This window comes from Dermacentor silvarum, chromosome 11, assembly GCF_013339745.2.
Source record: "Dermacentor silvarum isolate Dsil-2018 chromosome 11, BIME_Dsil_1.4, whole genome shotgun sequence".
Classification (NCBI taxonomy): domain Eukaryota; kingdom Metazoa; phylum Arthropoda; class Arachnida; order Ixodida; family Ixodidae; genus Dermacentor; species Dermacentor silvarum.
This window is the reverse complement of record NC_051164.1, coordinates 100312506-100325534: the sequence shown is the minus strand read 5'-3', so window position 1 is coordinate 100325534 and position 13029 is coordinate 100312506. Positions and strand designations below refer to the sequence as shown.

The 13029-nt window shown below is 47.4% G+C and overlaps 1 protein-coding gene across 2 annotated transcripts in view; it reads right to left on the bottom strand.

Moving 5' to 3' along the window:
* Positions 1-13029, bottom strand: part of LOC119433557 (transportin-1) — a 59566-nt gene that overhangs the window by 23105 nt on the left and 23432 nt on the right. For both annotated transcript variants that reach the window (XM_049658743.1, XM_037700807.2), the window contains exons 10-15: positions 11354-11679; positions 11100-11249; positions 10126-10200; positions 7606-7692; positions 3376-3483; positions 1944-2102 (exon numbers count right to left, since the gene is read on the bottom strand). In XM_049658743.1, coding sequence (XP_049514700.1) covers positions 1944-2102; positions 3376-3483; positions 7606-7692; positions 10126-10200; positions 11100-11249; positions 11354-11679 — 905 coding nt within the window. The remainder of the gene's footprint in view (positions 1-1943; positions 2103-3375; positions 3484-7605; positions 7693-10125; positions 10201-11099; positions 11250-11353; positions 11680-13029) is intronic.

The following is a 13029-nucleotide window of genomic DNA, read 5'->3' as shown; positions in this document are numbered from 1 at the left end:
AGTAAACACGCGCATCAAGTTCAGAATGCCGTCACGATCAACAATGACAAATGTTCCAGCGCTACGCGTCGCGGGCGCGCCACAAAATAAAACAATCACATGCTCCTCGCCGGGCCTTTCCGGTATCCCCAACAATCAACACCAGGAGCAGACGCTGTCGACTGGTCGAACAAGAACCTACGACTTCCGGTGAGTCTGCTAGCAGGTATGCACGCTCCCCGCTCTTCCTTGTCGTGTTGCTCGCTTGTGCGCACTTGCGAATCGGTAATTACAGCCCGCAACGCAAGTGCCAAATCGCTCGCGTTCCAACACAGTCGTGCTTAGCGGTAGGATTAGTTGAGTGATCAGAGTCCGACAGTGTTGGCTTTTCTAGACGTGTCTGGAACCCAGGGTCCATAGCGGCACGCTTCGCATGAGCACAGGCAGGCATGGCAGCAAGTGCAGGTAGCTGAGAATCACGGAGTCGCGGCTAAGGACCATCCACATTACCAGCACGGTAACCTACCGCACGCCGTTTGCCATTCGCAGGCCGCCGTTCGACGGCGGTTTTGCTTGTGAACGGTGAGATTTCCTTGCTGTAAAAAGGATGGGACCGGGACCCATTTGGGCAGCAGCCTTACAGCGAAGTCGCCAATCGGCGACCGAGGAGTGGTCGCTCTGGCACCACCGGCAGCCTCACCGCTGCTGATCGCTCGACGGCGCCGATATCGTTGCTGGGCCTTCTCCGCTTCATTACAAAACTAAAGAGGACGCCGCTTCGGAATGAATCACCAACGCTCACAAGCCGCAATATTTTCTTACCATTGTTGCTCTTCATAATAATTGTACACAAAATACGCCGATATTAGCGGCGCCATCATGCGAGCGCAGCCGAGTCAGTCGTCTGCCATTGGTAGCCGTGCACTGCAGCTGAGCTCAAAAAGTATCGGAGCTCTCGTTCCTGTTAAACATTTAATAGTGGATATCGTTTTTCATAAAATTTACAATTTATGCATGACTTTATCTAGCGGAGATTATTTTGCTTGGATCAGAAACTGCAGCTGACGCTTGCGTCGGCAGCCCGCAGCTTCGCAGTCGATGATTGGCCCGTCAGTCGTGCAGCGGGCAGGGGCAGGCCGAACTGCCGTCTACTTTGGACACCTCTCGTGCGGCAGTCATTCTATAGCACTGGAGGCCGGTTCGCGGTTCGCAACTGCTTTTTTTCCCGCTAGCGTGGACATGCCTTACCCGGAAGTGGACAGTGTTTTAAAAAGCATGTTGGCGATGACATATGTCACGTGACATTTGGAGGAGCACTTGTCAAGGAGAGACCAGCCGACGAATGGAGCGTAGCGAAGGAAGGAGCGAAACGAGTGAGGGCAGTGTTTCGATCATTAAACGTGTGTAACTCCGCTATTATGGCCCTATTTTGAAAAATTCTTGCGGCTACGTGTTCGTTGCAGACTCATGCACAGCTGCAACACCACAACTAAATTTCGATCTTTGGGTGGTTTAGGAGCCCTTTAAATCGTACATCGTTTAGTGCATACTTAAACGTCATTCCCGGCCAACTACGTCAGCCGGGAACGGGATTTGACTGTATATAGGTTTTTCAATATATAAAATAAAATTTTATACAAAAATTTTCAAGGGTATTTTACTCCTGTTCGTTATACACAATAATTCGTTATATGCGGGTTCAATTTATCCGGGTTTGACTCTAGAAAGCGGGTTACTTCACCACAGAAAACATACAAAAGTTGACGGTGCAGCGGCTTCTCATTGTTATAATCGATATACTGGTAAAACTGGCATTGCTACAAGTGGGCTTGACTGCAGTCTAACCTCCCCAATTCAAGATACTTATTCTCCACAAACATCAAAGATTTGCTTTACACAGCAATCTGTAGCAGGTCTGCTTCAATGTCGAGATGATGCTAGTACATAGCTGGTACTACACAAACCTGCATGCACTGGTAAAGAAGCTGCATGATGTTGGAGGACATGACCAGACTCTCCATGTGACCATCCAGCCCTTCGGCTAGTCCGCTTAGCAGATCCAGCGCCACAATGACAAAGTCCTTGTCCGGGGCCTCGAATTGGTCGGGATGGGCTGCATTGGCCTGCACAAACAGAGGCAGATGCGTTCAGCAGAAATAACACTCTGTGGGAACTTTTCATACATGCAGTGACTTCACATTAGCTGTTATGATTCATACAAAAATTATCATATTTACTTGAATAGAGGTCGACCCCTATATATTAAACTCGCTGAGAAATAAATTATAATTTGAACATGCTACACCTTTATTTACCGTTCTCGTCAGAACTGCCGAAAACGTTGCTTGTTTTTGATACTGTTAGCCCCCGAAAGGGACATTACAGGAGTGGTAATAGACAACATTAGACATATGTGTCAGTTTCACGTAAAACAAATTAACAAAGCATGAACATAGCACGCAGGCGTCCTCGGCTCCCCCTAAATGACGTCATCCTCGGTGCCATCGAGTGTATTGGACATGTAGCATTTCTTAAGGCCAGTCTGGATTATCTACAGACTGGCTTTGCGGCGAGCGCAACGGAGGTACTCCGTTAGTTCGGTACTTTGCTTGCGTTGTTCGCGGATATGGGTCGATAGCTCATTTTGGGTCACATTTCAAAGAGAGCGAAAGGGGAGGGAGTTGACTTATATTAAATACGGTATGCACAATTAATATTTAATCCATACCCATCTGTGAAACATGATGCAGAAAGCTGTTTCAAGAAAGAAACAACTAAATCCAAGTGAAGTGCAAAGCCACGCAACAACCAATAGCCACGCCACAAGACATCCAGGAGCTACCCAAGGAGTCCCAAAGACACAAATGCACAAGACACAATTTTAGCGACACAAATGCTTAATGTACTGCTTATTACTGCAATTCTGCAAAACTCTTCTGCAATGATGATCCTTTACAGCACATCAGAACTGCCAATTGAGATCCTATATTTTCAATTGGCTGAAGCTTGCAACCTTGAAGATTGCCAGGTTGCAGGCACACCAGGCACACATCACAATGCATTCAAGTGACTAATCTCACAGCAAGCTTCCCTAAAGATGCTGTCATGGAGATGTGGTGACAATGATTGATTGGTTTTACTGGCCCGAAGCAATTTAGAGGAGGACTCCGGATTAATGTTGACTGCCTTTGGGTCTTTTAATGTGCAAGTAAATTAAAATTACACTGGTATACTTGCAGAAAGAACGAACGTCTGCGTACCCGACAGTGGATGGGTCTAAAATTGTGTGACAGCTCCCCCCCACCCCCCATTTTTGGCCTAAAAACTACAGCAGTTACGTTTCAGGGGGTTTTATAATTGAGTAAACAAGGTAAGCCGAAATGCCTGCAAACTTACCATGTTTTGATTTAGTGTCTGCTCCACCAAGGAAACGCACCTCCTGAACACAGGTTCGCAGTAGGGCAGGAACCCGGACTGGAGGGCGGTGGCCACGCTAGACAGGCACTGCAGATTTCCCCAATAGCACAACAGTCAACACCTGACGGTCCAGCAGGCCAACCGCAAGCATGACACCTCATTTACGTGGCAAAAAGCTTAGGCAACAACAATCACTCAACATTTTTTTCAGCATTAACTTGTCATGGTGCAGTGATAATGAACCGGAAATGTTACCAGGATGTCTCAAGAAAGAATCTTGCTCTTCTTCATCGGGCACACTTTTGCTGGGAAAGCCCAATAACATTCAAAAGAATATGATACAGTAGAACCTCGCTGATACGTTCCCGCTTAATATGATTTCCCGGCTCCTACGTTCGTAATCGCGAAAAATAAACATAACCCCATAGAGGAATGTGTTAATACATTCCGGTTCATACGTTCCCGGAAAATACAATTATTCGGCAGCAACGTTCAGCATTGCAGCAAACTGCGGTCGTATGATACGTTCTGCAGCGAAAAATTATCATTCAGGTGTGCAAAAAGGCCGCTCTCATGTGCTTGTGAAGTGCTAAGTGGCAGACAGCCGTCGCGTGGCTTCTCTGCAGTGCTCAATCCCCCCTCCCCTCCGCGACTTCTCTGCATTGCTCGTTCGCGCGAAGTGACGAAGCGCGGCAGCAGCGGCGAGCGAATTGATCTTTGCACTACCTCGCTTCAACGCGAACTACTAAGCAACGAAAACGGGCGGCGCGCGCGTGGTGCGGGGCGAGACTCACCGAGATCGTAGTGGAGGTGGTGGCGGACGAGGCGCCTGAAGACGACGGCGAGAACAAAGGCTTGCGCCCACCGGCTACCTTCGCCGAAGCCCTTGCTGGCCTGGAAGCCTTACCAAGCTTCTTTCGCACAAAAGACAACGAAAATGCGGACAAGGGTTTGTAGTGTGCGCAAAAGGAGTTGCTCCTGTCCAAGGGTGTGACGCACCAGCAGAAAATACAGTAGAATCTCGATAATTCGAACTCGAAGGGGCCCCGAAAATTTGTTCGAATTAAAGAAGGACTTATTTTTGACGCATTTGTGCACCATAGCGCTACGAATGAAGGGTGCAAGTCGTGAAATATCGTGGCACGCAAGTACATAGTGAGCGAGGGCCACTGAACTACTACTACTACTGGTGTTCATTGTGAGTAAGGACTCTAGAGACGCTTCAGCCCATCAGGGAGCACGGCGCAGCGTCGTAGGGGAGAGGGGGAGTAGGAGCACGGAACTGCCCACGCCGGCCAACGCTTGCATCCCGATGGCGCCTCTTCCTCTTCACAACCACAATCTCTCTCTCGCATCCCGATACAGCAGTGAACGAAACTTCAGGGAGCGGGGCACGCCGGCACGGCGACGCGTGCGCGCGGAGACCGCGTCGAAGGTGAGGGAGGAGGGCGGCAGGGAAGCGCATTTAGCCTCGGCAACAACCTCGCCCTCCCTCTCAACTCCCTCGTGGCTCCCTCACCTTTCAACTGTCTCCGTGCGCGCCCGCTGGCCCAGCGCCAGCTTAGCCCGCTCCTCGAAGTTTCGTTTTCTCCCGTTGAAGCGAGCGTTGGCCAGACTGGGCCTCCGCATTGCTTCCCTCTGCGCCGCAGCCGCTGCGTTGGCTGAGACGTCGGTGTGTACACGCGTGTTCCGGCGCGACGCTGAAACGGCGACCTAACCATTTGAGAGAGGAAATTTTCGCCGCGGTATTTTTTTTCTTTTTTTCCGCGCAGCGTTGAGGGGTCTCTCCTAAGCTTTTGCTTTATGGCGGTGTCGGAGCATTGCCAGTCGGACGCGCCTCCACGTGATTTGGCGTGCTGCTGAGAGCATAGTCGGTGCGCGGTTATGTTCGAGTTAACCGTCGCAAATGCTTTCGCGATCGAATTACCGAGCGCATTCTCGCCCATTGGAATACACATAACTTTGACGGGACCACAGCATCAGTTCGAATTAACGAGATTCGACTTTAACTATGTTTTGCAAGAAATAAATGTTTTCTGCCTTTGCACCTCAATATGGGCTTGTCAGCTTCAATTTTTACTGGATTCGGATCGTACATTTTCGCGGATCGTACGTTTATTTTTCGCGTATTTTTTGAAAACGTATGAGCGAGGTTCTACTGTATAACAGCAAGCACTGTCATCGAATCTATTCTCACGACTGGAGTCGGTGCAAAGTGCATTCCAGACCAACTGCTGGTGCTTGCATTGATTCAAGAATGTACAACTCTATTCACTTCGCATGTGCTATCTGATATAAGACATGATTGTGTCACTATCAATTTGGGATATAGTCGCAGAGTTGGAACCTAATAACAGCAACAATCCGGTGAAGGTGGTCACCGGCAAAGAGTAAAATATTGAGAGCTGTACTGAATCAGCAATGTTCTTTAGCCTGCACATGTGCGACTATTCTACATTTCACACTCGGCAGGGAACGTTGAAGCTTTACAAATACAGTCAACTCTCGCTACAGCGGACCCTCATAATCCGACCAAAAATGTTCATTTTATCCAATGTCCTCAATATCCAAAACACCTCACTTCCGATAATTTGGTCGCCATCTTTAACAGCATTATTGCAAAGAGTGAGAGACGAACGTCCAAAGTAAAAAAGTCGCAGTTGCGCGCGAAAGGCGGAGCATCGATTGCGATCGCAAATTAGTAGACAGCTATACGAAGTTTATAGCAGTTTTATCGACCATATAAAGTTGCAAACATTCGCTTACTAACTAAATTAAGCCCAGTGTCACGCGCACACCGGTAAACAAGAACACACCTCGCTTGATGACCGCGGAAAGTCGCTGTCAAAACGCTGGAGTGAGGTAACGCGGAAGCAGAAGCGAGCGAATTGATCTTCGTGCTGTCTCTCACTTTAACGCGAACGTCAAAAACAGAGCTCATACAAAGCTTTGCTGACATCGCAGGTTACCTTGAAGATGAGGCACGTGCGGGCATGCACTTTGCCCACATTGCAGATCGCTTTCAAGATACGGCACCTGCATGGCAGCGCCGTAAGCAGCAGCCCCCAGATAAGAACGGCCCCTCTCCCTCGCCTCCCCCTGTGTCTCATGTGTGCAAGACGTTGCACTTCTGCCCCGCCTTCTTCCCTAGCGCGCGAGAGATTGAGCCGCGATCGTCGGCTGACCCTCGGAAGTCTGCTGCCAGCTTGTGAAGAGAGCGCCTCCACGCCAAATCACGAGCAGGTGTTGTCTACTAATTTGTTTTATATACCCGATTTTTAAAAAAATTTACCCTAATTTCGTCCGCTGTATTTGGGTCCGTTGTAGCACGGTCCATTATAAGCGAACTTCGTTGCATTAATAAGAGGTAGAGGTTGAATATGGTCCGTTATATTAGAAAATCTGTGGTACGGGGGGCCGTTGTAACGAGCATAGACTGTAGTGTGTTCATAAAAATCTATCACTCTGCTTGTTTTTTTAGTAAACTGACTTGATCTTCAACATTTACTGAATAACTTCATACATATGAACTGCAACACACGCATTAAATATTGCATCAAACTATATAGTGTGTGTACATTTTTCTGCTTACAGCATGTGACTCCCCAATTGTAACAATTTCTTCATTCATTAATAGAGTCAAAGTCTTGTGAAATTGTAACAGTCATATGTCTTGCTTCTATAGAGCATGCATAAATTTTGGATTGTGGACACAGGCAGTGCAAACAGTTGACTGTAATAGCCGCTGCAGCATTGCCTGGTACGCATAGAATGAAATCTAGAGCTGCAATATGTGCAATTATGCTTCCAGTTTTCAACAAGACTCAAGTTGTTAATATATTGACACCCAAGTCCAACAAGAATGAAATATCAAACGTTTTCCGCAAAGTGTATCATATTTCGCTATGAGCAGGGTGAAATTCTTGCAAGCCTTTATTCAGATATGACCATTTCTCTTCAGCTAAGATAAACAATAGCACAACGTAACAAACAAAAGTAAATGTCAACGGTGATGAGTTGCCTAAGCTGATCCACCTACAAAATCGTGTCAGACAGTACGATTCATAAAAAATCAGAGCCAAGACAAGCTCAGTTTGAAGAATGTCATCATGTTAAGATAAAAGTGGAATGAGATCTTTCCACTATGAAATGAAAACGAGAGGGAGAGAGAGGGAATGCTACAGAAAGACATTCAGGATGGATGATTACCTCTAGTAAAGGAAACAGGTCCTTGTCATCGTCCTTTAGGACATTCCACTTCTCGATTAATGGTGGCATCAGGAGGTTGATGTATTCCTGAAAAGACAGAGGTAAGCTAATCAGCACAGCTAGTCAGTGGACTGATGCTTCCACAGTAACTGTATTTTTCAGTACCCATTATTTTCACTTGTCGACTCGCACGCCACTGCCAAGTGACAATGATTAGGAGTTCAGGAAAAGGTAATCTTTTGGCTAAAAAAAAAAAAAACATCTTTAGGTGCACCAGAAGTTTTAGGGGAATTTTTTCTTTTATTTTTTTCCCATTCTTTCTGCCTGTTGTTGCACAATCACTGTAACCGGTTGCAGCCGCTTGCGGGTCAGACACATTAAAGAAGAGACTACTTAGGCAGCGTCAGCAGCACTTGAGAGGTCACCATGATTAACACACATAGTGCAACCGACTGAAACTAGGTCGACAATACCAACACATCATGGCAACAGTCGTGCGGCAATTTTGCATGTACTTGCAGGCTTCTTTCACGCTCGGAAAAGGACTTATGTAGCACGTATTGAGCAACAGAAAGCTGTATCGGAGTTTTTCATGTTGCTCTACAATTTTCTCATTGGCACTTTTTATCTAATTATAATATTTGAGAAGTGGATTAGAATAATTATGTAATTAGGTGGAATGCCAAAATAATCTGATTATCTCCAAGCGATGGCAAACAACATTACCTTGTCCAGCTACATTGCATTTGAATATTTTAAAATCTCGGTGCACAATAGTTGGGACACCCTGTATACAGAATATATTCACATCCATATACAGAATCACTGTATATAGACAATTTTTTCATGGGTGCCGCCATTGCGTAGGCAGTGGCGCCATCTATGGGCAGTTGGCATGCTGGCTTGGGCGAACGCCCGTGTTGTAAGCTGTGGTATACGCTCGGCGGCAGTTTCGGGTGGATTTTTTCGAACTCGCGCGGTCTATTAAGCATGAAATGGCGTCTTATATGTGGGGAACGGTCCTGTGAGGCGTAGTGAAGGAATTTAAGTCTGCAGTAATTAAGCGGCTGAAGTAACTGCTGGTGTTAGGGCGGACAGAGCACCCAGCGCGAGGTGCGCGCGTTTGTTTGAGCTTACAATCAGCCTCGGATATCAGTTAGGTATTTCTGAAAATTCGTTTCACGAATGTTACCTTACTGCAGCATTCTCAGCACTGTAATTCTAAGCTCTGGTTTAGCTGCAATGAGTAGTTACGAAACATTTGACGATCCTAACAGCGTGGGTACCATTCTGCTGGAGAATAAGTCATGCTGTTTACTTTGACAAGCGTTCAATATGTTATGTGTAGATACACTGGACGACTGCCTTGTTTGCTGGGCAAGGTTTCCGCCTACAAATAAAATAGTTTAGTTAATAATAACCGCATACCGTACAGTGTGAATCACACTTTTCGAGTGGTTGAACGACCAGCTGCAGACTGTGCGAGCGCCCGAGGCAGTACTAAATGCTGTGTTTTAGATCTGTTTGTTCTATATAGCGTATGGTCCAAGTGGTCCAAGCATGCGGCACGACCATGGGGAGTCTTATTGCATCGTTATATCGTGTTCTGTTTTATTTTGCTGCAAAGGGAGGACATATGAATGCTTTTTTTTTTTTCAGTATCCTAAGTTCAGTCATTTACGATGCATTCACCCACGTTACGGAAATTGTGTACTTACAAAAAGCTGTTGGATTCTCTTTATGCGATCCTCTTTGTATATTGCGCCTTAAAGGGCAAAAAAGACAATGCAGATTGAAGCACAAAGCAATTGTGTGTATCCTGTTGGTTTGCCAACCGCAGTGCTCGCTGTGTTGAGCAAAGCCTTCGGCCTCTTGCAGGAGGCTAACGTAGACCTAGTAATTTGAAGTCAACTGGACTTAAAATGCGTGAGAACGATGCCGGTGGCTGATGGAAATGTTTCACAACAACTCTTCGTCGAGTGAAAACCGATACATCCAACATAGTTCACAACACATACACACACCGCGGCTGATGATATGCGTCGCATTTTTGCACAGCCAAGAGAAATTTCCAGATACGTAGCTACTGCTGCGCCTAAAGGCTACACAGTGGTTGTCGGACGACCTTGTAAGAACTGACATCCTGTAAATTGCCCTCAGAACTAGCTAAAACACCTCCAGATCATTGCACAGCGCGCGACCGGCAACACATTCAAGCCGCGCCGCGCCGGCTCGCACAAGCCAGAGAGGAGGAAAGGCTTGTCGTGCGCCCTTTCCTCCTCGCCCGATGAAAAGGTCTATATGAGCCCTGTAAATATTCTTCCCCATAAAAATATAAAACTGGGCATATGGTGTTACAGACGGGATATGTATGCAAGATTTATGGAGATTATAGATGTGAAGAACAATGATGGCCTAAAGGGCGTACAGTTTTTAAGAGTGCACACTTGTAGCAGCAAAGCTTCAATAAAGGCGCTCATCAAGGTCTATGCTAAGAATGGCAAAGAATGCGGATCTTACGGGTTTGTTGAGATGATGGCCTACAGAGTCTGCCAGGGTTCCTATGGCATCGTACAGTATTAGAAGGTTCTTGTGCTGTAAAGATAAAAAAAAAAGAGAACTTATATTAACAAGCGCACAGGCAAACTACTAAACACCGCGAGGAAAACAAAGAACATAGCATCGCAAGAGAATAAAGGAGCTAGCCAAACCCTCATTCATGCTGGTAACCAAAGTACAATAAATCAGTGGGCAGCACAGCCTCTTTTAATAAGATTTAAATTAAATAAAGGTGAGGGAAAGAAATCTACTGCTCAAGAACACAATCAAATTAGGTACAGTAAGACCTCCCTATTTTGGATGCCACGGGAACAAAAAAATTGTGCGTGGCTCTGCTATCGCAAATACCAGAGACCAGCGGAACTGGGGAAATCCTAGTAAGTAGTGACAAACCACACTTTTAGTCTAACTTTTGCTGGGCTTTCCCCATCTCCACTGGTCTCTGGTGGTTGCGATAGCAGAGCCACGCATAATTTTTTTTACATACCAGTGTACATTGAGAATGATAAGATTAGCAATATCCTGCTTCAGTCTTTCGGAAGCGACGAGTGTCCAGTCGTCGGGTCGAAACCCGCCGAGCCGCCGCCAGAGGCATCGGCTGCAATCACGGACACCGGGCGCGTTCGGCGCGAACGCAGGGAAACGTGGTCGGCGTTGGCAGCAGCTCTAGGCGTCCCACTACCACCTGCCTCACTCCTCCTCTCCACCTCACATCAGCTATGCTATTTTTATACTCTGCTTTCACTCTCTCTCCCCCAGCTCGCGAAGGTGTGCACGACGGAATGATTATAGCGAGATTCTAACAGCTCCGCTGCAAAATGTCCAAATTACCCGAATGTCGAATTATCGAGGCTATCATGAAAACAACAAACAAATGCTGAGCAAAGTTTCACCTCCCCCTCAACCACAGAACTGAAGTCGCAACAGTCGGTCACCTGGTATTTGCTGAAGGCAAAGACGAGTGTCTCCAGGATGAAACTGAGGTAGGGGACCAGCTCGGTGCAGGCTTCTTCTTCCAAGGTGGCAAACGCACTGCAGGCCGCCTCTTGCACCCGCTTGTTGGCGTCCAGCACCCGCTTCAGCAGCTGCACCAATCACAAGGGGCAGGGTCAACGTCTGGCCAATCCATCCTTTAAAGCTTAGTTCATTCGATGCAGTAGCAATGTAACTTCCACAGTGTGAAACTCACCTCGGTCATGAGTGGCTGTAGGTAGCAGTCGTGCGGCTGGCTGACCACCCAGTGGGAGTAGCGGCTCAGCGTCCAGCAGGTGATGGAGCGCACCAGGGCCTTCTTGTCACCGAGGCAGCCGATGAGGTAGGGGATCAGCTCGGGCAGGTGGGGCACCATGCCCCCCATGCAGCCCTCGGCGATGGCGCCCAGGGCCAGGATGGCCGACTCCTTGATCTCCCAGCCCTGGTGGAACAGCGTCTCCTTCAGGATGGGCAGCAGCACCCCCAGCAGCTCCTCGTGGAACACGTTGGCCAGCACGTCCAGCGCCGCCGCTGAGCACTTCCCTGCGGACAGCGGCAAACATCACCTTAGCGACGTTGTTCTGCTTTATACAGGGGGGTATACAGTAGCGCCCCGCTGATACGTCCTTCCACGGGACCGTTAAAAAACATTTAAAAATGTAAGAGCCAGGAAGCAGGAAAAATTAAGAAATGAGAGTAGTGTTGAACTGTACACAATTTTATTTTAATTCTTACGTGCGAAAAAAAGTTGGTTTTGCATGAAAGCCGAAGTATCGATTGCGATTGCAAATTAGTAGACAGCTATACAAAGTAAGGATAGTACTATCGTTCATATAAACTAGTAAACCTTCGCTTATTAACTATATTAACAAGCATGGTGTCAGCGCGCACAGGCAAACATAAACACATCACTCTCGATGAACGCGGACATGCGCTGCCAAACGCTGGCGTGAGGAAGCGCCGCAGCAGCAGCAAGTGAAGTGACCTTCGTGCTGCTGTCTATCGCTTAAACGCAAACTGAGCGCCAAGAACACACAGTACGCACAAAGCTACGAGCTGCCGACGAACCTACACTGCCTCGACTCTGCCCTCAACGCAGATCGCTTTCAAGATATGGCCCGCGCGCCGCTGCGCAGTGCACAGTTAGTTGATGCCAGAGTACAACGCCGCCCGCTTTTCCTCCCTTCCCCCTCACCGGTGCCTCGAGCGCGACGGAAGAAGGCGCGCTTCCCCTTTCAAGAGTCTCCCTCCGCTTCCTCCCCGCTTTTCTTTCTTACACACGTGAGATTTCGCCGCAGTCAGCTCCCCTCGCACACTTTCACTCGCACATACAGCATATGGCGCGTGGCGACAACGTTATCGCCCTTGGATTTTATATGGAACATCTATGTGCCAAAACCAATTTATGGCCTCAAGGCGTCATAGACACCATCTTTAGATAACAAATATGGATCTCAAAGGCCATGCTTTTGCTGGCGGAAACCGAAAATACAGTAAAACCTCGATAATTCGAAGGTCGCCGGACGATGAAAATTCGAATTAGGCCAATTTTTGAATTAACCGAAATGAATAAAAAATAGAAAACAAGCAAGAACTTGCCGCGAAAACAAATCACTTTCGTTTTCCATGTCCGAGAAATATTACTCAAGGTAATCACTGATGGAGGATTACTTGGCGTGGTAGTTTGCCGCCCCAAGTGCCATGCTCTCCAGCTGGCTCGCAACACGTAGCATATAAATATCACCTGCACTCAACAAAGTTGCGGACAATGTTCACGTAATCGATAACTGCCGCTAAAGTGGGCGTGCAGGTACTTGACTCCAAAAATTTCAACTTGCTGGATATTGCGGACTTCAAAAATGCACCGTCAGGGTTCATGCATTTTCGCAACCG